At 37.8% G+C, this 24,236-nt stretch overlaps 1 protein-coding gene across 1 annotated transcript in view; it reads right to left on the reverse strand.

The window, feature by feature from the left end:
• The window catches only part of YEATS2 (YEATS domain containing 2), a 108,062-nt gene that overhangs the window by 71,123 nt on the left and 12,703 nt on the right, over positions 1-24,236 (reverse strand). Inside the window, exons 2-6 of the mRNA XM_068968241.1 lie at positions 14,812-14,929; positions 11,417-11,514; positions 10,811-10,903; positions 7,749-7,994; positions 5,959-6,074 (exon numbers count right to left, since the gene is read on the reverse strand). Coding sequence (XP_068824342.1) covers positions 5,959-6,074; positions 7,749-7,994; positions 10,811-10,903; positions 11,417-11,514; positions 14,812-14,911 — 653 coding nt within the window. The 5' untranslated portion in view covers positions 14,912-14,929. The remainder of the gene's footprint in view (positions 1-5,958; positions 6,075-7,748; positions 7,995-10,810; positions 10,904-11,416; positions 11,515-14,811; positions 14,930-24,236) is intronic.

Raw genomic sequence — 24,236 nt, forward strand, 5'->3', positions numbered from 1 at the left:
TCTTTGTTTTTAAAGAAAACAAGTCATTTCCTTAAGTACGGACCATGGCAAAACTTGAATCCTCAGCCCTTCCTTTTGCGGCTCTGGCTTTACTTCATTAAAGAAAGAAAGAAAGTGAAGTCACTCAGCTGTGTCCGACTCTTTGCCACCCCATGGACTATAGCTTACCAGGCTCCTCCATCCATGGGATTTTCCAGGCAAGAATACTGGAGTGGTCGCCATTTACTTCATGAGACCCCATTATAACATTCTGTTGGAAAATATGGTCATGGCCTTCTGTACATTCATCTATGTCTATGGTTATCCTTAGCGATACAGTGGGCCAAGTTGCCTAACCCAGTTTTTCTTTAGGCGTACTCATGTCCTATCTTTATCTTTGTTCTTCCATATATAAAAGCCAGCCCTATTAGCATTTTAATCAGAATACCTACATATCAACTTAGGAAGAAGAGTTATCTTTACAACACTGAGCTTTCCTATCCATGAACATGCCATACTGCTCTAATCATTTAGTTCCTTCATGTGTTTCAATAAAATTTTTATTTTCATAAAAGGCCAGCATATCTTTTATTATGCTACATTTTTTTATTGCTAGAGTAAATGTATCTTTTAAAAGTTGTCTTCTGTAAGTTTGTCATACAGAAACAATCAACTTCTGTGTATTGATGATGATGATATTTAGCTGCTAAGTCATGTCCAACTCTTTTGCAATCCCATGGACTATAGCCTACCATACTCCTCTGTCCATGGGATTTCAGGCAAAAATAGTGGAGTGGGTTGCCATTTCCCTCTCCAGGAGGTGTTCCCGACCCAGGGACTGAACCCGCATCTCCTGCATTTTGGCAGGCAGATTCTTTACTACTGAGCCACCAGGGAAGCCCTCCTCACTACTTTCAAAGTTTAAATCTCTATGTCTTTTCTCTTAGTTGTTATCTTAGATACTCTAACAAGTATTCTTAACAAAGTCTAAAGTAAATCAATATTTTTACCCTCTTCCAGAACAAACAAGGACTTTATAACTCTCATGCCAATCATTCGGCTTTATTTATAAAGTCCACCTGGCCTTAAAGCCCAAAACCCACAAATTACACAGAATTGTTTGAAAATGTCAGTAACTGTTTCTCCGCAGTCTTTTCGTGGCCTGGTGAGCCTACCTGAATTTCTAGTTTTGGCCTTTTCTGGGCTGACATGTCTTGTACTATATGTGAGACCTCAACACGACACATTAGTTCCCTTAGCTAAATGCATGCTAATTCTAAAATAACTTGTAAAATAGAAACCTAACTGCCTTAGTCATATTTTATGCTTCCATTTAAATACTACAAAGACTACTGAGCATCTTTGTATTATCCTTAGATTCTTAATGTACTTTCTGTTTGTTATCAGTGGTTCATTAACTGGGATTTGGAAGACTCCTCTGACATCTGATTCCCCTCCCCAGATATTCAGTGTAATTCTGAATCCTTTCGTTTCAATAGTTGAATCTAATGTAAATTTTCATAAATATATCAATTTATTCACCAATCAACATTTACTGAACACCAACTACTGCAAGATACAAAAACAAACAAGATACACTTTCTAAAGAGATTCCAGTCTGATTTGGAAAAGATATATGAAAACTGGAAATAATGACATAATGTGACAAAAATGACAAGCAGCACAGAGGAAATGCCTAGTGAGGAGAAGAGCAAATAAAGTTTTGTGAGGAGATAACAGGGGTGGAGACCGAGAGTGCCAGGCTGTGTCGGCACAGGTGCAGCCGAGAGGAGCTATCCCACCTCTGACATCAGGGGTGGCGGCCAAGAGGAGCTACCACACGTCCAGGGTCAAGGGCGGCAGCTGGAGGAGGTACCCCCCGCCCGAGGTCAGGGGCGGTGGCCAAGAGGAGCAACCACACATCCAACGAGCGGCAGCTCCATGGGCACAGGAGGGACGAGAGGAGCTACTCCACGTTCAAGGTCAGGAGGGGCGGCCGTGAAGAGATACCCTCGTCCAAGGTAAGAGAAACCCAAGTAAGACGGTAGGCGTTGCGAGAGGGCATCAGAGGGGAGATACACTGAAACCATAACCACAGAAAACTAGCCAATCTGATCACATGGACCACAGCCTTGTCTAACTCAATGAAACTAAGCCATGCCATGCGGGGCCACCCAGGACGGGCAGGTCATGATGGAGAGGTCTGGCAGAACGTGGTCCACTGGAGAAGGGAATGGCAAACCACTTCAGTATTCTTGCCTTGAGAACCCCATGAACAGTATGAAAAGGCAAAATGACAGGATACTGAAAGGGGACCTCCCTGGGTCGGTAGGTGCCCAATATGCTACTGGAGATCAGTGGAGAAATAACTCCAGAAAGAATAAAGGGATGGACCCAAAGCAAAAACAATATCCAGTTGTGGATGTGACTGGTGATAGAAGCAAGGTCTGATGCTGTAAAGAGCAATATTGCATAGGAACCTGGAATGTCAGGTCCATGAATCAAGGCAAATTGGAAGTGGTCAAACAGGAGATGGCAAGGGTGAACGTCAACATTCTAGGAATCAGCGAACTAAAACGGACTGGAATGGGTGAATTTAACTCAGATGACCATTATATCTACTATTGTGAGCAGAAATCCCTTAAAAAAAATGGAGTAGCCATCATGGTCAACGAAAGAGTCCGAAATGCAGTACTTGGATGCAATCTCAAAAACGACAGAATGATCTCTGTTCATTTCCAAGGCAAATCATTCAATATCACGGTGATCCAAATCTATGCCCCAATCAGTAACACTGAAGAAGCTGAAGTTGAACAGTTCTATGAAGACGTACAAGACCTTCTAGAACTAACACCCAAAAAAGATGTCCTTTTCATCATAGGGGACTGGAATGCAAAAGCAGGAAGTCAAGAAACACCTGGAATAACAGGCAAATTTGGCCTTGGAGTATGGAATGAAGCAGGGCAAAGGCTAATAGAGTTTTGCCAAGAGAATGCACTGGTCATAGCAAACACCCTCTTCCAACAACACAAGAGAAGACGCTACACATGGACATCACCAGGTGGTCAACACCGAAATCAGACTGATTATATTCTTTGCAGCCAAAGATGGAGCTCTATACAGTCAGCAAAAAACAAGACCTGGAGCTGACTGCGGCTCAGATCATGAACTCCTGATTGCCAAATTTAGACTTAAATTGAAGAAACTGGGGAAAACCACTAGACCATTCAGGTATGACCTAAATCAAATCCCTTATGATTATTCAGTGGAAGTGAGAAATAGATTTAAGGCACTAGATCTGATAGACAGAGTGTCTGATGAACTATGGACAGAGGTTCATAACATTGTACAGAAGACAGGGATCAAGACCATCCCCAAGGAAAAGAAATGCAAAAAAAGCAAAATGGCTGTCTGAGGAGGCCTTACAAAAAGCTGTGAAAAGAAGAGAAGCAAAAAGCAAAGGAGAAAAGGAAAGATATAAGCATCTGAGTGCAGAGTTCCAAAGAACAGCAAGAAAAGATAAGAAAGCCTTCCTCAGCAATCAACGCAAAGAAATAGAGGAAAACAACAGAATGGGAAAGACTAGAGATCTCTTCAAGAAAATCAGAGATACCAAGGGAACATTTCATACAAAGATGGGCTCAATAAAGGACAGAAATGGTAAGGACCTAACAGAAGCAGAAGATATTAAGAGGTGGCAAGAATACACAGAAGAACTGTACAAAAAAGATCTTCATGACCCAGATAATCACAATGGTCTGATCACTCACCTAGAGCCAGATATCCTGGAATGTGAAGTCAAGTGGGCCTTAGAAACCATCACTACGAACAAAGCTAGTGGAGGTGATGGAATTCCAGTTGAGCTAGTTCAAATCCTGAAAGATGATGCTGTGAAAGTGCTGCACTCAATATGCCAGCAAATTTGGAAAACTCAGCAGTGGCCACAGGACTGGAAAAGGTCAGTTTTCATTCCAATCCCAAAGAAAGGCAATGCCAAAGAATGCTCAAACTACCACACTATTGCACTCATCTCACACGCTAGTTAAGTAAGGCTCAAAATTCTCCAAGCCAGGCTTCAGCAATACACGAACCATGAAATTCCAGATGTTCAAGCTGGTTTTAGAAATGGCAGAGGAACCAGAGATCAAATTGCCAGCATCTGCTGGATCATGGAAAAAGCAAGAGAGTTCCAGAAAAACATCTATTTCTGCTTTATTGACTATGCCAAAGCCTTTGACTATGTAGATCACAGTAAACTGTGGAAAATTCTGAAAGTGATGGGAATACCAGACCACCTGACCTGCCTCTTGAGAAACCTGTATGCAGGTCAGGAAGCAACAGTTAGAACTGGACATGGAACAACAGACTGGCTCCAAATAGGAAAAGGAGTGTGGCAAGGCCGTATATTGTCACCCTGCTTATTTAACTTATATGCAGAGTACATCATGAGAAATGCTGGGCTGAAAGAAGCATAAGCTGGAATCAAGATTGCAGGGAGAAATATCGATAACCTCAGGTATGCAGATGACACCACCCTTATGGCAGAAAGTGAAGAGGAACTAAAAAGCCTCTTGATGAAAGTCAAAGAGGAGAGTGAAAATGTTGGCTTAAAGCTCAACATTCAGAAAATGAAGATCATGGCCTCTGGTCCCATCACTTTATGGCAAATAGATGGGGAAACAGTGGGAACAGTGGCAGACTTTATTTTTTGGGCTCCAAAATCACTGCAGATGGTGACTGCAGCCATGAAATTAAAAGACGCTTACTCCTTGGAAGGAAAGTTATGACCAACCTAGATAGTATATTGAAAAGCAGAGATACTACTTTGCCAACAAAGGTCCATCTAGTCAAGGCTATGGTTTTTCCAGTAGTCATGTATGGATGTGAGAGTTGGACTGTGAAGAAAGCTGAGCACCGAAGAATTGATGCTTTTGAACTGTAGTGTTGGAGAAGACTCTTGAGAGTCCCTTGGACTGCAAGGAGATCCAACCAGTCCATCCTAAAGGAGATCAGTCCTGGGTGTTCTTTGGAAGGACTGATGCTGAAGCTGAAACTCCAATACTTTGGCCACCTCATGCGAAGAGCTGACTCATTGGAAAAGACCCTGATGCTGGGAGGGATTGGGGGCAGGAGGAGAAGGGGACGACACATGATGAGATGGCTGGATGGTATCACCAACTCGATGGAGATAAGTCTGAGTGAACTCCAGGAGTTAGTTGATAGACAGGGAGGCCTGGCATGCTGTGATTCATGGGGTCGCAAAGAGTCGGACACGACTGAGCAACTGAACTGAACTGACTGAACATTCTTAAGCTGTTGAAGATTTATGTCTTTACCCATTCCTAAACACTTGGCAAAAATGATGATGCTCCTACTAGACAGCATGAGACACACCGTTAGATAGCCCTTTAGCTTGGAGGAATTCCGTCTTCAAGACCTGCTGTATAACCTTTTGTTATAAATCTAAAACATTTCAATTTGAGCAACCAAACAAACATTTTTAGGAATTAGGTAAGGCCCCTAACGATAGAACTAAATCAGAAGTCAAAGTTCCTCCAAAGTTATCCACACTTACATGCTTAATAAAATATATAAAAGTGGGACTTCCCTGGTGGTCCAGTGGTTGGGACTCTGTGCTCCCTATGCAGGGCCCTGGGTTCGATCCCTGGTCAGAGAACTAGATCTCACATGCTTCAACTAAGACCTGGCACAACCAAATAAGTGTTTTTAAAAAATACATAAAACTTCATGTCTGCAAAAAGGTTTTTTTACTAAGCACAATTTTATTCCACGTCACAGATGAACAGACACACTGAAGCAGTCTCAAGTTTCTGGACCTTCATTTACTTTTAAAACAACTAAGAGTCTGGGAAAAAGAATTCCTGAAGCCTATTCCTACTGTAATACTATGATAATAATATGCCAGAGTATTACCAAAACTGGATGACTGAAAATGAGACAATTCAACTGAATACTCACTTGGACACATTGCCCACTACTATTGTTTTCTTTACAAAAAGTCGTGAAGTCTCATCTCCTGTAAGATCAGTATTCCGCTGCTCTGTTTTATGGGAGCCAGCAATACTAGAAGTGTCCTAGAAAAAATCATAATCAAATTTCATTTTCAATTTGGACAATTTTCAATAGGTAGAAACCACAAAATCATACAAGGTACAAATGGACTAACTCAATTTTTCTTTTTTTTAAATTACAAAATTCTCTGGTTTTATGGCTCCTCTGAGAGTAGGAAAGAATAATTTTACTGTAATTTTTCTATTATAGAAAAAGTCTGTACACTGTAACTCCACATATATGTGTGCTTTTAACAGTCATACACAGTGGCTTTGTATATGCAAACAGGATGTGGAAGAATACACAGGAAACTACTACAAAGGTTACCTCTGGGAAATGGGAATGGGTGATAAGGTCAATGAAATTTACCTTTTTTCCAACCTTCTATACTATTACAAATTTTTCAGTATGAAGCAGTTTACACATAATGGTTAAGTTAAAGTTTGACTATGGAGAAAGACAGCCAGTGTTTAAGACTTGGACCTTACATTTACTGGATATATCATCTTGGTAATCACTTAATTTCTCTGTCTCAAGTTTCCTCATCTATAAAATAAGGGTGACAATAGTATGCATCTCAGATTGTATTGTACAGTTCTTAGAAAGTGCCTGGTACACAGTAAACACTAAGTATGTTACATGAACATGAGCATGTATATTACATAAAAGATAGCAGGTTTCTGAATCCTATGACTAGCATGACCTAAATTAATCTTAATTAAAAAAGAAAAACATGCAGTATTTCCGCATAAGTTATACAACAACTAAATCCAAATATTAACAGTTTTGATTTGGAGTAGTACAATTATGAATGACTTTTCTGTTCTCCCTTACTTTTCTGTAGTTTAAAATTTTCAACAATGAACAGAATGAATTTGTAATCAGAATTTTTTTTTTTTGGAGTGGGGTGGGTGGGTCATGCCACACAGCATGTAGGATCCTAGTTTTCCCGACCAGGGACTGAACCCATGCCCTCTGCACTGGAAGTGCAGTCTTTTTTTTTTTTGGAAGTGCAGCCTTAACCACTGGACTGCCAGGGAAGTCCCCAGAAAATATTTTTATAAAAAATAATCAAATCTTTGATGTCTGAGTATGTAGAAAGCAACCTAGGAATTTCCTCTATCACAGTACATCTGGTTGAGAAAAACCACTGGTCTTACCCAATGGGGATTTGATAGTCAAGTATAATACCAAGAATTTCAGAGCAGTGTGAGACGGGAATTCAAATAACAAACTGACAGGATCAAAGAGTAATGAACAGCTTTCAATTCTACTCATTATTTTTCAAGTTTCTTTCAGTTATTAAAGCATCTTAGAACATCAAATTTCAAAGAGGAACTACTGAAGAGACACTGCTCTTGAGAGAATAAACTTGATAAAGTAGAAAGACCTTGGGCAAAGTTAAGGTACTGCCAACTCCTCAAGGTTTCTTTCCTACCCTATCTACATGAATGGCATCTGGGAGTTGGGTGACGATCAGAGATTTGAACTGTAAAGTCAGAAAGACAGAGGTTTGATTCTCAGTTCTGATACTTGTGGACAACTATAACCTTATCCTCATAGACACTGAGTTTCCCCACCTCTAAAAGTGATAATTAACATATTTATGGTTCCAATAAAATGAAATACTGTGTGCATACTTAATAAATATTGGTTCCCTTCTCTTTTGGCTCCCTTCCACCCATCCAACTATGTACCCTTCCAGTATTTCGGCTTGGTCTCTGCTCCGTGTTGCTTGACAATCTTTCTTCTATATCCATATTGCTGTTAGTGTCTTTGTCAGACAGGAAGTCATTGTGTTGAGATAAAGAATCACTTTCTGAATGATTGGCTGATGGTGTTTCTGATCTCTGATTGGCAGGAGATGATGACCTAGACGGTGATTCCAAAAATTTCTTGATAGCAGGATGATTAAAAATCATTGTATCACATGTCTTTGATCCCTGCAAAAACGAAAGTAAGCAAAACAAACTTTAAATCATATCCAGCAAAAGTAGGCAAAAATTTGATCTTTCCAAAAACCCTTATCTATTTTGGGATCACGGCTGTGCTGTGCTTAGTCACTCAGTCATGTCTGACTCTTCGTGACCCCATGGACTATAGCCCACCAGGCTCTTCTGTCTACGGAACTCTCCAGGCAAGAATACTGGAGTGGGTAGCCATCCCCTTCTCCAGGGATCTTTCTGACCCAGGGACTAATCAGGTCTCCTGCACTGCAGGCAGATTCTTTACCATCTGAGTCACCTACCCCCATAAAATAGAGACCAAATCAATAAAAAGTACAGAATGAGAAATAATTATGCAAAGGTCCTAACACTAAAAGCTAAAGATTCAAGTTCTCAGAAGGTAAATGAAAAGTAAAGATAAATATATATTAATAGTAACACACGGAAGTCAGATTTGACTTTAAAAAATAAGTCTGATATTGCTTGATTCAAATACATCATCCGCTCTAAATAAAACACTCCTGTAAAAAATAAAAAGATTTTTAAAAGCATATATAAAATGACTCCCACATAGGATAAAGTATAGTACAGTCCAGTACTTAAGCCAGCCTAGGGTATTTTTTGTGTCTTATTACTTACACAAAAAATAAGAAATGTTGTTACTTGATACAGATATACTGTACTACTGATCACTGTAGTTACTTCCAAGAAGCAAGTTTTAGAAGTTATTTAATTGAAATTAAAATAATTGTTTTAGTGAGTAAGAGAGTCAGAGGCTAGTGTTTCAGAGTTCAAAGCAACAAGGCCTAGTTTCAAAAATGAAAGTTTACTTTACGGCTATAAATGTATTTTGTTAGAGCAAACTAAAAATAAATTTTAAGTGGTAGATGATAATAGACAAAAACATACCTAAATATCCTTAAATAAATCCTAATCAGAATATAACAAAAATCAGTGCATTTCTAGACCATCAAATAGCACAGTTCAGTACTGTTAAACAGTTTTTTTAAAAAAAGGACAACAAAACATCAAATGAATAACCAGCTCTTCAGAGGAGCTACAGTCCTATGTAATGCAGCTGCCAGTACTCAAAGTCCATCTTGTTGACTCCAATGGCAAGCTGTATAACATATGACATTGGAATCTGCCCTCAGTTGAACAGTTATCTCCCACAAATTCTTGTCCACCTAGAACCTATGAATGTTTCTATTTGAAAATCAGTTCTTTTCAGATGTAATCAAGTTAAGATGATGTCATACTGGATTTGGGGAGGCCTCACTCTGGTAGCTCAGATGTAGGAGACCCAGATTCAATCCCTGGGTCGGGAAGATCTCCTGGAGAAAGAAATAGCAACCCACTCCAGTATTCTTGCCTGGAAAATCCCATGGATGGAAGAGCCTGGTAGGCTATAATCCATGTGGTCGCAAAGAGTCGGACACGACTGAGCGACTTCACTTCACTTTCACTCAAATGACTAGTGTACTACAAGAAGGAAAGTTGGATACAAAAAGAAAGAGAAGACACATAGAGAGAAAAGTCCATGTGAAGTTAAAGGCAGAAACTGGAATGATGCAGGACAAGCCAAGCAATGCCAGGTACTGCCAGTAACCACCAGATGTTAGGAGAAGAATCCTTCCCTAGAGTCTTGAGGGAGCATGGCCTACCCAACACATCTTGATCTTGGCCTGCTAGCTTCTAGAAGCATGAGATAATAAACTCCTGTTGTTTTAAGCTATCAGGTTTGTGGTAACTTGTTATGGTAGCCCAAGAAAAGTAGTTCAGACTCTAAAATGTAATACAGAAACTTCTGCTATCTAAGATTAATATCTATCTAACTACCATCTATCTATCTAACTACTATCTAAGATTAATCTCAAATAATGCTTCAAATTTCTCCAAGTATCATAGATACTCTAAAGCTCCACGGGATGACAAGAAGACCCATACATAACAGCTATCTCTTATTGGTAGAAACCACAGAGAATGACGCAAAGCAGCATGCTACCACACTCCCCTCCATGAACCCTGACTGAATCCTGTCAAAAAAAAAAAACAGCTTTGAAGATATTTTGGGGAAAACTGAGAAAAATCTGAATATGGATTGGTTATCAGATAATATTAGGGGCTCATCTCTTAGGTATTATGACTACATAGAAGACAATCTTAGGATTAAGTATTTAGGGATGAAGCATCATGATGCTTGGAACTTACTTTTTAAGGTTTCAAAGAAAAATAAAGATGATAAAGTAAACTTGGCAAATTGTTAAAATCGTTGAAGCTAAGTGATGCATAAACAAGTACTTATTTCACCTTTTCTATGTATCTGAAAATTTTCCAAAAAAAGTAGCCAGGAAAAAAATCAGGACTTCTTGAATAGGGTAAATCTACTGAAACTAAAAACTGCCATTCATTAGCAGTAAAAGGTCAGAGAAAAATCAATCGATCTATAATTTACTTCAAAGCCAACTATAAGGAAATGAGAGGAATAAGGCAAGTTAAAACTGAGTTACACTCATCTTTGTATCTATACAACCTAACAACAGTGCTAAAAATTAGTTAAAGAAGAATTAAGTGAAAGAAAATAAAATGTTAGTTATCATTATTGACAGTGCAGAGAGGTATAACTGAAGGATATGAGTGAACACAATGATAACTGTATGTATTAATATATACCCAGGAAGGCAGGCTAGGCTTCTTGAATTCAAAAGGTCAATATGAGAAATTTTTGAAGGCAGGGATTCCACATCAACACTAATTTCTCTTCACACATCTATATAGGTGGCCAGAAATGACTGCTTATGAGGAAAACTTACCTCAGAAACTTTCAGAAGTCCTGCAGAAGCATAGTAATTTGCAACAATGCAGGCACGAAGTTTATCCATCATCCTTCTTGCCTCAATTAGTCGCTAAAATAAATGTTAATTATTTTTAAAAATGGAAATAACAGAAAATATACACAAATGATTCATAAATAAGAAATGCAGATGACCCTGAAAAGTAATCAAAGAAAAACTAATAGAAATGACCATTCCCACCTCAGACTGGCAAAATATTTAAAAGGATGACGAAATATGATGTTTGCAAGAATATATAGACATATTAATAAATGTGTATATTCACTGAGAAATGTCCACAAAGACATTTATTTGTGGTTGTCCACAAAGCACAAGAGCAAACAGGAATTACCTTTTGGGATAGACTTTCAAGTGATTTTTTTTCTTTATCTTTTTCCACCATTTCATTTGGAAAAAAAAAACCCAAAACATAGATAGGTCTTTCTCCCATGAAATGAGAAAGCACCTTTTAAAAGAACATCAGAGGGGAAAAATACACTATAATTCTACTTCAACAGATTTTAAAAGTTCATTACATACAGTTTTTTTAATAGTTTTGTTTTTTTCATTGTAAGATCATTATACCTGGTCAATGACCTCAATTTCATGTTCCTTATTCTTCATTTCAAGTGCAAATTGTTCCTTGATAATAGTCTCAATTTTCTGCACAGCAGCATCTCGAGCTGCACAAAGAACATAAAATAATCCAAGTTAGTATGCAGTTAGTCAGTTGCTATCTTGATTCAAGCAACAAAAGCAATCCCGGAACAGTACCTCTGAAGTGGAGAAGCCTAATTATGATCACCACAACCAATAATGAACAGTTAGCATCACTAATATTCAAGCAAACTGATATTATGTTTTCTGACATGATGCGCTGACAAGATTCCACCGCTCTGTGGCACTCCTTCTAAAAATGCTGCCTCTAACGACAGCGAACATCAGACAAACCTAAATTGAAGGATACTACAAAATTAACTGGCCTATATATTCAAATATTAAAGTCAAGAAAGACAAAGAAAAGTTGAAGTGACTACAAGAGACTAAGAGATATAACAACTAAACTAACTGCATGATTCTGGAGAGGGGGCAACAGTTATAATACTGGGACAACTAGTAAATCTTGAATGTGGACTGCAGATTAGATATGATGTAAAATGTTAAAATTTCCTACTTCTGATATTGTACTGTGGTTACATAAGAAATCTGTTCCAAGGAAATACACAAGTGTTTACAAGTGTCTTGGAGAAGGAAATGACAACCCACTCCAGTATTCTTGCCTGGAAAATCCCATGGACTGAGGAGCCTGGTAGGCTACAGTCCATGGGGTCACAGAGTCGGACACGACTGAGCGACTTCACTTCACTTTACAAGTGTCTAATATATCTTCTGATGATTTAGAAAAGATGATGTGCATATATATCTGCCATGGGCGGAGTTCCACCCATGGCATCTATCTGCTTGCATAAATGCACTTGTGTGTTTGGGTTGGGGGTGGGAGGAAAGAATGATAAACCAAATGAGGCAAAATGAATACAACTGGTAAATTAATCTGGGAAAAAGACATACAAGTTTTCCTTGTGATTTTCCTGACTGAAACCATATCAAAATAAAATTACCAAAAAAGAAAAAGAAACCTATGATGATTCTGCGAGAAACGTGGTGACTTCCAAAAAACCATAACCTCAAGGGAGAAAGTAAAGAGTTAGCTACAAGGAGAGGCAGTCTGTGACCTAAGAGCAGTTCATAAGAAGGCAGAAGTTAAGATCTAGCAAGCAAGTCAGTAGTTTCTGATCACAACTACCTTAAGGATACAGCAAAAAAGACGTCTCTGAAAGCAATTCAATTCAGATAATGACTGCTCAAAGTAATACGTAATTCAAAGAGTTAAAATATACTATGAAATGTAGACTGATTACATCAGAATAAAAAAAGTTGAATGACTGCTTGAAAAACCTGGGATTTTGCATAATGATCCTGTGTCTGTATTATGAAATAACTACCATCCAGGCTTTGGGGTATTTAAAAAATTACAGAGAAAATTTGGACCCTTGATCACCCATGTCATTTTCTCCCCATAATATATGCCACTAGACTGCCAATTTAAAACTAGTGCTGGCATAAGCATTCTTGTGGATATGCCTGCATTGAAGCAAATGAATAGCTTTCCTCATATCTGATGAAAAGAATATTGCCTAGTTTTATGGTACGTATCCTTGTATACATAAACCCTGAATATGGAAACCAGCCGATAATCTTAGGGGAGGCTAAATCAAAGTCAGAGACTGTTATCACTGAAGGTGGATTTATCATAAGCTCCTCAGAAATAATTCTAAAATATCTCTTTCATGGAACAAGGAAAAATAACGCTAATAAAATGTCTGGGAACACGTTAGATTTAAATTGAAATTATGATGTTTCCTAAAACAATCAGCTTTCCCAATTCTTATTTTTATTATAAAAACTGATATGCCATGCTATGCATTTGAATAATGAATTTAAGTTTCATGATACTTTCATATTTATTGGACTTGTTTTTGAAAGCAAATGACATATCCTTCTAAATAAAATTACAACTGAATTGAAAGAAAAGCTGCAGTGAGATGTTTTTATTATTTGGAATTTGATTTGATAACTTTCAGTCCACAGAGACTTCTGAGGTCCATATGACTTGACTGCACCTACAACAGACAAGAGTTTCCTTCACCATTAACCTTGGGGTCCTTGATGTTTGTGGAGCTGCAATACCTTATGTATGACTCTGAGATCTTCAACTAGCTGTACTAACTTACATAGATTTATTATTTAAATAAACAGCAATATTTTGTTTTAAAAACTCAAATATAGCCACTTTTATTTTTCAGATAGCTTAAAACATTCTGGGTAATTGTAGATGATTTGGTCTTCCACTAATTATATGATCTTAGGCAAGTAACTTAATGCCTCTGTGCCCCCACCAGAGCTAAGTACAGAGATCAGTGTTTCCCAAATTTCCGTCATTTATATTCCACCTTCAAGTTACCTACCACATCTGAGAACCATGTGAAATATCTAATTAAGGCATTAAATAATATTCTTTAAAAATGTTAGCTCTTGGGGGGTTAAATAAGGAGTTTGGCATGAATATATACACATTGCTATATGTAAGTCAGATAACAAACAAGAACCTACTGTAAAGCACAGGGAACTCTACTCAACATTCTGTGATAACCTATATGAGAAAAGAATCTAAAAACAATGAATATATGTATAACTGAAACACTTTGCTGTATACCTGAAACTAACACAACATTGTAAATCAACTCTACTCCAATAAAGCATCTTCCCAGGTGGCACAGTGTTCAGGAATCTGACTGTCAACACAGTAAACACAGAAACACAGGTTTGATCCCTGGGTCGAGAAGATGCCCTGGAGCAGGAAATGGCAACCTACTCTAGTATTCTTGCCTGGAGAATCGCATGGACAGAGGAGCCTGGCAGGCTACAGTCCATAGGGTCGCAAAGAGTCAAACATGACTGACTGACTATGCGTGCACACACACACACTCCAATAAAATTAAAAATTAAAAAAAAGTTAGCTTTATCCTAAGCAGTAGCCCTGAGACTACAAATCTGAAGAGATCATTATCTTTTCTATTGACATTAATATTATTAAAATAAAACCCACAATTCATGTACCACCTATAATCATTTCACATTTTAGTACACACATTGCTAAGACTATGATCACATCTAACATACAATGACAGCTAAAACTTAAAGCCTGTTTCATTATTAATGCTTTCACAGTGTACCTGCTTTATGTTCTGGCCTTTTATGGTACACATGGTATATTACTATGAAACACAGCACTTAGCTAATCCCTCTCATAAACTTCTTCAAAATATACACAATAGTGGAAATGCATTTAATTCCTATAAATCTAACAGGAAGGCATATGTCAACAAAGAAATAATTTCCTAAGGCAGGTCAGTTTCTACCTGAATTCTCAATTGCTTTATGCCGCTTATTCGGAAGGGCCACAGATACATCCTCATAATCAGGGTCAGTTTCTTTGATTGTTCGCTTGATGCCAGACATGATGACATTCGTTCTTCACTGTGAAGCAATAATACATTAATTAATAACACTGCTTGGTATCAACACTTTTACATGTACACACATACACAGGGAATAAATATTATATAATACAGAAGCTTATAAGTCTGTGTAAATACACACACATCCTTTTTAAAATCAAAGGCATAACTAACTTCAAAAGTTCACTGAAAAAAAAAATCATCATCATCTGTTATAAAACATGGATTTCCCTATCAAGAGAAAATACTTTAACAAGGCAACACATCGTTTAGACTTTCCAAAAGAAGCCTGGCTTTCACAGAATGGCCTTCATAAGGAAAAGGAAAGAAACCAGATTTTCATGAAAACATGGTAAGCCCACACAGCATCCTGGAATCCACAGTACATCAAGTGTATTACAGAATATGAGCAATGTGTCTCAGTAAATAATTTATTGTACAAATCCTTTCTCTGGTACTTACACAGTATAGACTATATAATAGGTACTTAATAAATACTACTGTTACCAATTATTATTATTCATAACAAACTGTATAGACATATTAAACTAACAAGCTTGCAATACAGTAAACAAGTCCTAGGTATACAAGTCTTTGAATAAAACGATCCCATAAGTCTTTAAATCTGCACTGTCCCAATACATGAGCCACTAGTCATATGCAGCTTCTTAAAGTTAAGTTCAGTTCAGTTGCTCAGTCGTGTCCGACTGACTCTCTGCGACACCATGAATCGCAGCACGCCAGGCCTCCCTGTCCATCACCAACGCCCGGAGTTCACTCAAACTCGCATCCATCGAGTCAGTGATGCCATCCAGCCATCTCATCCTTGGTCGTCCCCTTCTCCTCCTGCCCCCAATCCCTCCCAGCATCAGAGTCTTTTCCAATGAGTCAACTCGTCACGTGAGGTGGCCAAAGTACTGGCGTTTCAGCTTAATCCAAATTAAATAAAATTTAAAATTCAGTTCCTTTTCCTACATCTCAGAACACTGTTGTTGTTGTTCAGCCACCCAGTCATATCCGACTCTTTGAAACCCAATGGACTGCAGCACATCAGGCCTCTCTGTCCCTCACTATCTCCCAAAGTTTGCCCAAGTTCATGTTGTTCAGCGATGTTGTCCAGCCATCTCATCCTCTTGACGCCCTCTTCTTTTGCCCTCAATCTTTCCCAGCATCAGGGACTTTTCCAATGAGTCAGTTGTTTGCATCAGATGACCAAAATACAGGAGCTTCAGCATCAGTCCTTCCAGTGAATATTCAGGGTTGATCTCCCTTAAGATTGACTGATTTGATCCCCCTGCTGTCCAAGAGACTTTCAGGAGTCTTCTCCAGCACCACAGCTCGAAGGCATCAATTCTCTGGCATTCTGCCTTCTTTACAGTCCAGCTCTCACAACGGTACATGACCACTGGGAAGACCATAGCCTTGGCTATACAGACCTTTGTCAGGACAGTAATGTCTCTGCTTTTCAACACACTGTCTAGGTTTGTCATCATTTTTCTGCCAAGAAGCAATCGTCTTCTGATTTCATGGCTACAGTCCCTGTCCAGTGATTCTGGAGCCCAAGAAGAGGAAATTTGTCACTATCTCCACATTTTCCCCTTCTATTTGCATTGCAGTGATGAGGCCAGATGCCATGATCTTAGTTTTTTTAATGTTTAGTTTTAAGCCAGCACTTTCACTCTCCTCCTTTACCCTCGTCAAGAGGCTCTTTAGTTCCTCTTTGCTTTCTGCCATGAGAGTAGTATCATCTGCACAGCTGAGTTTATGTTTCTCCTGCCTATCTTGATTCCAGCTTGTAACTCATCCAACTCAGCATTTCTCATGATGTGCTCAGTGTATAGGTTAAACAAACAGGGTGACAGCAGACAGCCCTGTTGTACTCCTTTCTTGATCTTGTTCCATACAGGGTTCCATCTGTTGCTTCTTGATTCACATATAGGTTTCTCAGGAGACAGGTTAGATGGTCAGGTATTCCCATCTCTCTAAGAGCTTTCCACAGTTTGTCATGATCCACACAGTCAGAGGCTTCTGCATAGTCGATGAAACAGAGATAGACATTTTTCTGAAATTCCCTTGCTTTCTCTACAATACAACGAATGCTGGCGATTTAATCTCTAGTTCCTCTTCCTTTTCTAAACCCAGCTTGGACATCTGAAAGTTTTGGGTTCACATAATGCTGAAGCCTAGCATGCAAGATTTTAAGCATGATTTTATTAGCATGGGAGATAAATGAGACTGTCCAATGGTTAGCACATTCTTTGATACTACCCTTCTTGGGAACTGGGATGAGGACCTTTTCCAGTCCTGTGGCCACTCCTGGGTCTTCCAGATTTGCTGACATAATGAATGCAAAACTTTGATGGCCACATTCAAGTGCTCAATAGCCCTAAGTGGTTAGTAGCTACTAAACTGGACAACCGAGATGCAAAACATTTTATCACTTCAGGAAGTTCCCTCTGACACGCCTCCTTTCAGTGTGTTTCATTTATAATATTTCATGAGCCAGTTTAGGAAACGCTGTCCAGATCACCACTGTCTAAAAGACACATAATGTGATCCACAAACAGAATTAAAATTTTTCTAGTGCCACATTTTAAAAAGGAAAAAGAAATTAATTTTAATGATATATTTCATTTAACTAATGTATCTAAAATATTATCATTCTAATAATATAATCAATATAAACAAATTATCAGTAAGATATCTTATGTTCTTATCTTTGCACTAAGACTTTTACACTTAGAGCACACCTCAATTTGAAGTAGTCAAATTACAAAGGCTGAATAAGCACTGCATGTGGCTGGTGTTTCCCTTACTGGGCAGTGAGTCTACTGACATACAGCTAAGAAAAAAGGTCCAGAGAGGTTAGAGGAGATGCCCCTTAGAGGATTAATCTATGACACAGAAAAGCCAAGAAGAGCTCCCTGATTTCCAAACCTCTCCTTTACCACTGATGGAGCTTATTTATCTAACCAAAGACAAAAATATACAATATAAATTTACTAAAGCAATACAAAGTTTTAAAATAAAATTAATGAAAATAAAACATTAACTTGAAAATATTTATTTTATCCACTCAGAGTTCAAAAAGAAATAACAATTTAAAAGCCTCTTTTAAAGTCCAGTTCTTTCACTCATCTCAGAGGTACAAGTGGGAGAGGCTGGGAGAGACTCATTATCTAATTTTATGAATATAGGTAAATCATGGATCTAGGAAAACATTTTTCCTATCATTGTTATCTTTAAAACAGCCCTAAGCCTAAAAAGACCCTGATGCTGGGAAAGATTGAGGGCAGGAGGAGAAGGGGACGACAGAGGATGAGATGGTTGCATGGCATCACCGACTCAATGGACATGAGTTTGGGTAAACTCCGGGAGCTGGTGATGGACAGGGAGGCTTGGTGTGCTGCGGTTCATGGGGTCGCAAAGAGTCGGACATGACTGAGAGATTGAACTGAACTGAAGCCTTAAAATGTCCTACAGCATTTATAAAAATCCCCCAACATTTATAAACATTCTAAATCAAGCCCTTTAATGTTCGTTCACAATCATCACCTACCAGCTCTAATTTAGAATACAGGTGAGTATTTTTGGAGAGGTCCTGAATCCAACTATTATTTTCTATTTTTAAAGCTTATAAAAAGTGAGAGGAAGGTATTCTTCTAGCCTTCTTCATTTGGCCTGCAAATAGTTACAGAAACCCTGAAAAAATCTTGGGCAGTCACACAAAGAATACTTTCTTAAAAATCAATAAACCCCATTCCTTTTCCTTGCATACAAAAAAACAACAATGAAAAAAACCTCCTACTCAAGATAAACCTGGAATCAGAGGGAGATACAGTCCAGTTCCAGTCTGTTTTGAGCCATACCATTTCCTCAGTGACCAACTATCTTCTACAGTTTGCCAAGAGTCTTACTGGATTATCTATAAAGATGAGTGAGTCCAGCACCACCTTCACTCATTCATCCTGTGGATTTCATAATCTTCGTATTCTCCTCCCACACCTCATCTTCCCAGGTACTCTCTTGAGCAATGGTGGCTCCTCCCACAAAAGGCTGGGGATTCTTGAAGAACATAGTCTTTTGTTTTACTGTCACTTAAGGGACAAAGCAAAATGCTCTCTTGACTTCTGCTCTAAAACTGGGAGAATAGAAGGAAGAAAAGAGAAGAATATAGTGGTGGAGCAGAGGTGGGCTGAGTAAGGAAGAAACCAATGAGTGCCAAGGTAATTCATATATCATGCAGCCACTATAATGAAGCTTTCCTCTTATCCCTGGGTGTAGATTTGAGCTCCTGACGAACATATTCAGGAAGATTTATGTCTTAATGAGCATTTTTAATAATTCAGATCTGTTTCTGTTCTAAAGAACAATATTAAAGGACACACATGGCACATTCAAGTATATGCTAGCGCAGGGTAGGCACATGTGCTAAGGCAGGCTCTCACCATGATGTAGTGAGTGGAATGTGTAACAAATGATCCACGTAACAGTAAGTTTTGGATTCATCTTGTTTAACCCTGAGATTTACGAAAAGGAAATATGAACAGCTGCTAGTGTCAGGCTCAAGTCTGAAACAGAATGTCCTATTAATCCTCTTAAGGTTTTGAATCAAATGAAACTGAAAAGAATACTGACATGTAAACTGTTCTTTTTTATTCAGTTACTGTTTATAATTTGTGAGAAAGGATTTTCTCCATACCAAGAGACCAAATCCAAATTCAGAAAAGTATGTAATGCTGAATCCTCTAATTTAAAATTTTTGTGTCTCTGAAATAGCCTCTTTATAAAAAGTAAACACTATCAACTTAAACTTTAAAAAAACACATTTCCCCACATTTCCATGTACAATGTAAGAAAGCAAAACTACCCTGTTATCACACCCATTCAAATAAGATAAACAAGTCTGAGTTTTTGAGTTAAAGACCAAAAACAAGACAAAATCTTTTAATGCTCTATACTTTGAAATAAATGCCAAAATAAAAATAAATTTTTAAAGAAAACTGTGTAATTTAAATACAAAAAATGATGTAATATAGAGTCACTAGAAATTCTTAGTAAAAGGTTCTCAAAGGTTTACTAAAAGTTCTCAAGCTAGACAAGATGTAGAATCTCTATAAAGAATCCAGTCCTGGAAACCTGTCTTACAAATACCAAACAGTATAAGATATGGACTACTCTTAAAATTAAATCTGATAAGGTTCTTCGAAACTTTGCTAAGTGAGGTACCTTATCAATATACAGTTCCATGATCTCATGGCATTTGAATCTCATCAGAATCACTGAGTTCTGTGCTTTCACTAAAGATGATTTTTCCTATCTGATTTTTCCTATCTGATTTAAGAGGGGGGACGAGAGTAGCAATAAAATCATTTTCCATCTGCTGCCATACAATGTTCCTAACATGTTAATAATGATTTTGTAATTCTTCAGCCCTGTCCTTTTTATATTTTTCGTTTTAAAGTACCTTCTCCTTGGTAAATAAGACAACCAGTGCTCCTTTATTAAGCATTTGAATGAAAGAATCCATTCTCCCCTACTAACCAAATAAACATTTCAAAAGTATCTACAAAAAAACAAAACAGGAGAATGGGTAAACAATTGTAGTATAACTAATGAACTCCTAATCCAACCGACAACAGGAATAAATCTCAAAATACTTATGGTAAGTAAAAGAAGCCAGACACAGAATTATTATATACACACACATGCAAACAAAAAGATAGTAGCCATGGCAAGGTTAATAACAGAGAGAATAAATTAAGGCAAAAAACATTTAATACAGAAGAGTATGTTACTATTAAAAGACACAATCACAAAGATACATCAAACTATACATCAAACATCGTGTCAAGACATACAAAACAAACCAGAAACACAAGAATTTAAGAAAATCACAATCATAAGAGAATTTGAACATGCCTCTCTCTAAATTTAGAAGATTAAAAAAAAAAACAGATAAAAATACAGATGACATACATAATGCAATTTACAAGCCAGACTTTCCAACTCTGAACCTAAAGGAATATTGCTTGAAATAGCTATAAAAATTCATTAAATAATGTAAGTTATATGAAGAAACTGCAAAATTAGGAAATGTTATAAGCATATTCTCTGATTTCAATAAAATTAAATGTGACAATAACAGAAACTCACTATGATATGAAAGAAGGAAATAAGAATAACAAACTATTTTTAAATTATCAATGAAAAGAATATATCTAAACCTATAGTCAAAAGGCATCCTTAGAGGGAAAGGACAGTCCAATTTCATTTGTAAATATGCACAGATACAAAATGAAATCCAGCAGGATATTAAAAGAATAGTTCATCATGACTAGAAAGTTTTATTTCCAGCAATAAAGTATTGGGGAGATCCTGAAGCAAGGTGATTTCCACTACATATGTCTAACACTGGACCTTTAGGAATATTTAAATCAATTGACTTTTGGTAATCCAAATACGTATCATCCATGTCATAAATTACATTTTGCAAACTAAAAATAGCCAGCTTAAGAGAAGATTTTGTTCTGACATTCACTTAAGGTGGTACTGACAAAAACTCAATCCTAGTTATTCTACACTAGGTTTTATACACAAAACCAAGTACACAGCAGTCTCCCCTTATCTGTGGGGGATACGTTTCAAGACAGCCAGTGAATGCCTAAAACAGGGTAGTACTGAACCCTGCTTTCTATTCATGTCTGCCACCCACAAATTTAATGTCTTTTCCATCTTTAACTCATCTGGTATGGGAAAAAAATAGGTCTTTTTTTTTAGACCTATAACAGCCACAATGTTAACACCAGACCTGAATGGTGGGAAGCTGACAGAGGCTGGTTATTAGCACCAAAGTGACGTTAGCCACTCAGGTGATGTGGCCATCCCAATGTGACATGTAAACAGCTGAGCTAAAAAAAATATTTCGTTATTTAAGCACTACATATTTCAGGCCCAAGATACCTACTTTCCTACCATAAACAAAACTGCTTAAGACACAGAAGTTGCTATATAAGGTCTGTCCCAGGATGCATTCATGACTGAACTCTGTCTCCAATCTTACAAAGTAACAAGAAAAAGAATTTAAGATCAAGGAGCTAGTCTAAATTATAGGTGCCCTGCTTCTATCCATTGTATTACTGCAACAACTGGAGAGCTGGCCTGAGGTAGGTTTTACTGTTTCTTTACCCCATCCCTTTAACATACTCCAGACTGAGCCATCTGGGATATTTAGGAGTTTTGAGATACCTACAGCAAATTCTTCTTAAGTGGACAGAAGGTAGGCCATATAACATCCCTGTAACTTCCTTAGAGCCACTTTTGGACAAAAATCATTGGAATTATCTAAAGTGGTGATTCTAACTCATATGACAATTTTGTTATTTTAGTAATGAAGCCATAAAAGTTTCCTTTCCAAGAGAAGCCAAAAAAAAAGGGGCGGGGGTTGTAGATTTGTCTTTAGTCCCCGCTGGAAAGGAAAGGAAGGAACTGGACCAGATCAAGACTGTGTCAAACTCCTGGACACAGTCACTGAGAATATGTAAATTAAGCCAAATCTTGCACACTTCACTAAACAGGGATGTTTCACTAGCGCTTTCAAACTGACAATAAATCCTATGGGGATAAGTCTCATGCCTTTCTACTGGGTGCTGAGATGCTAGAAAGAAAACTAGTACCTTAAAACCTAAGACGTTTTTAAAAAATTGGTTTTTCTTTGGATAAACACTGCCTAAATCTAGAAAATCTACCTATTTACAAAAATCTACCTATTCATTTTATGGAATTAGATATAGCAATAGTTGCACCATTTTGTAGGTATACTAAAAAAAATACACTTTAAAAGAGTGAATTTTATGGTATGTGAATTAGATCTCAAGAAAGCTATTACAAAAAAAAATAACAATGACAAACTTATGATTTATTAACCTTAAACAGAAACCAATTTACAGATTATCCTCCCCCAAATATGCATGTACATGCTATGATGTGTGCACATTCAGGAAAGCAGGACAGTCAGCTGGGGATTCAACATTAACAAAACCAGGGGCACGGACTGTTAACACTTTAAAATTTAATTTTTTCATCGAATAGTTCAGATATTCAAAAAAGTATAAAATGACCAATGAGAGGGACACAAAGAGGTTCAAAGGATTAGCGATCTCCTATTTCCTAAGCTGGGTTGTAGCTAAGTATGTATTTTGATACCGTATTGTCTTCTTTAAAACATACCTTCTTATTATATGTGCTCTTTAGCATATATATATGATGTATTTCACAATTTTCAAAAATAACTTTAAAAATAAATTATGTACATATTATGGAATAAAAAGCAGAGACATTACTTTGGCAACAAAGGTCTGTCTAGTCAAGGCTATGGTTTTTCCTGTGGTCATGTATGGATGTAAGGGTTGGACTAGAAAGAAAGCTGAGCACCGAAGAACTGATGCTTTTGAACTGTGGTGTTGGAGAAGACTCTTGAGAGTCCCTTGGACTGCAAGGAGATCCAACCAGTCCATTCTAAAGGAGATCAGTCCTGGGTGTTCATTGGAAGGACTGATGCTAAAGCTGAAACTCCAATATTTTGGCCACTTCATGCGAAGAGTTGACTCATTGGAAAAGACCCTGATGCTGGGAGGGATTGGGGGCAGGAGGAGAAGGGGACGACAGAGGATGAGATGGCTGGATGGCATCACTGACTCGATGGACATGAGTTTGAGTGAACTCCAGGAGTGGGTGATGGACAGGGAGGCCTGGTGTGCTGCAGTTCATGGGGTCACAAAGAGTCAGACACGACTGAGCAACGGAATTGAACTGAACTGATGGGATAAATCAGTTGCACTGTAATGTGACATATGCATTCCTAAAAATCATCACACAATAAAACTGCATAATGAAAACCATAAGGCTTATGGGGAAAATGGGTTTGGGCACAACACTCAAAAATTTTAGTAGTGACATTTAATTTAAAAAAGATAATCAAAAAGGGAATCTAATAAAAATGGCAGCAGAGTTTTACACATTAAATGGGTTAAGAAATACATATCTGCTACAATAAATATTAAGAAGAGGTAGCAAGAATACACAGAAGAACTGTACAAAAAAGATCTTCACGATCCAGATAATCACGATGGTGTGATCACCCATCTAGAGCCAGACATCCTGGAATGTGAAGTCAAGTGGGCCTTAGAAAGCATCACTACAAACAAAGCTAGTGGAGGTGATGGAATTCCAGTTGAGCTATTTCAAATCCTGAAAGATGATGCTGTGAAAGTGCTGCACTCAATATGCCACCAAATTTGGAAAACTCAGCAATGGCCACAGGACTG

Source organism: Capricornis sumatraensis, chromosome 1, assembly GCF_032405125.1.
Source record: "Capricornis sumatraensis isolate serow.1 chromosome 1, serow.2, whole genome shotgun sequence".
NCBI classification, from domain to species: Eukaryota; Metazoa; Chordata; class Mammalia; order Artiodactyla; family Bovidae; genus Capricornis; species Capricornis sumatraensis.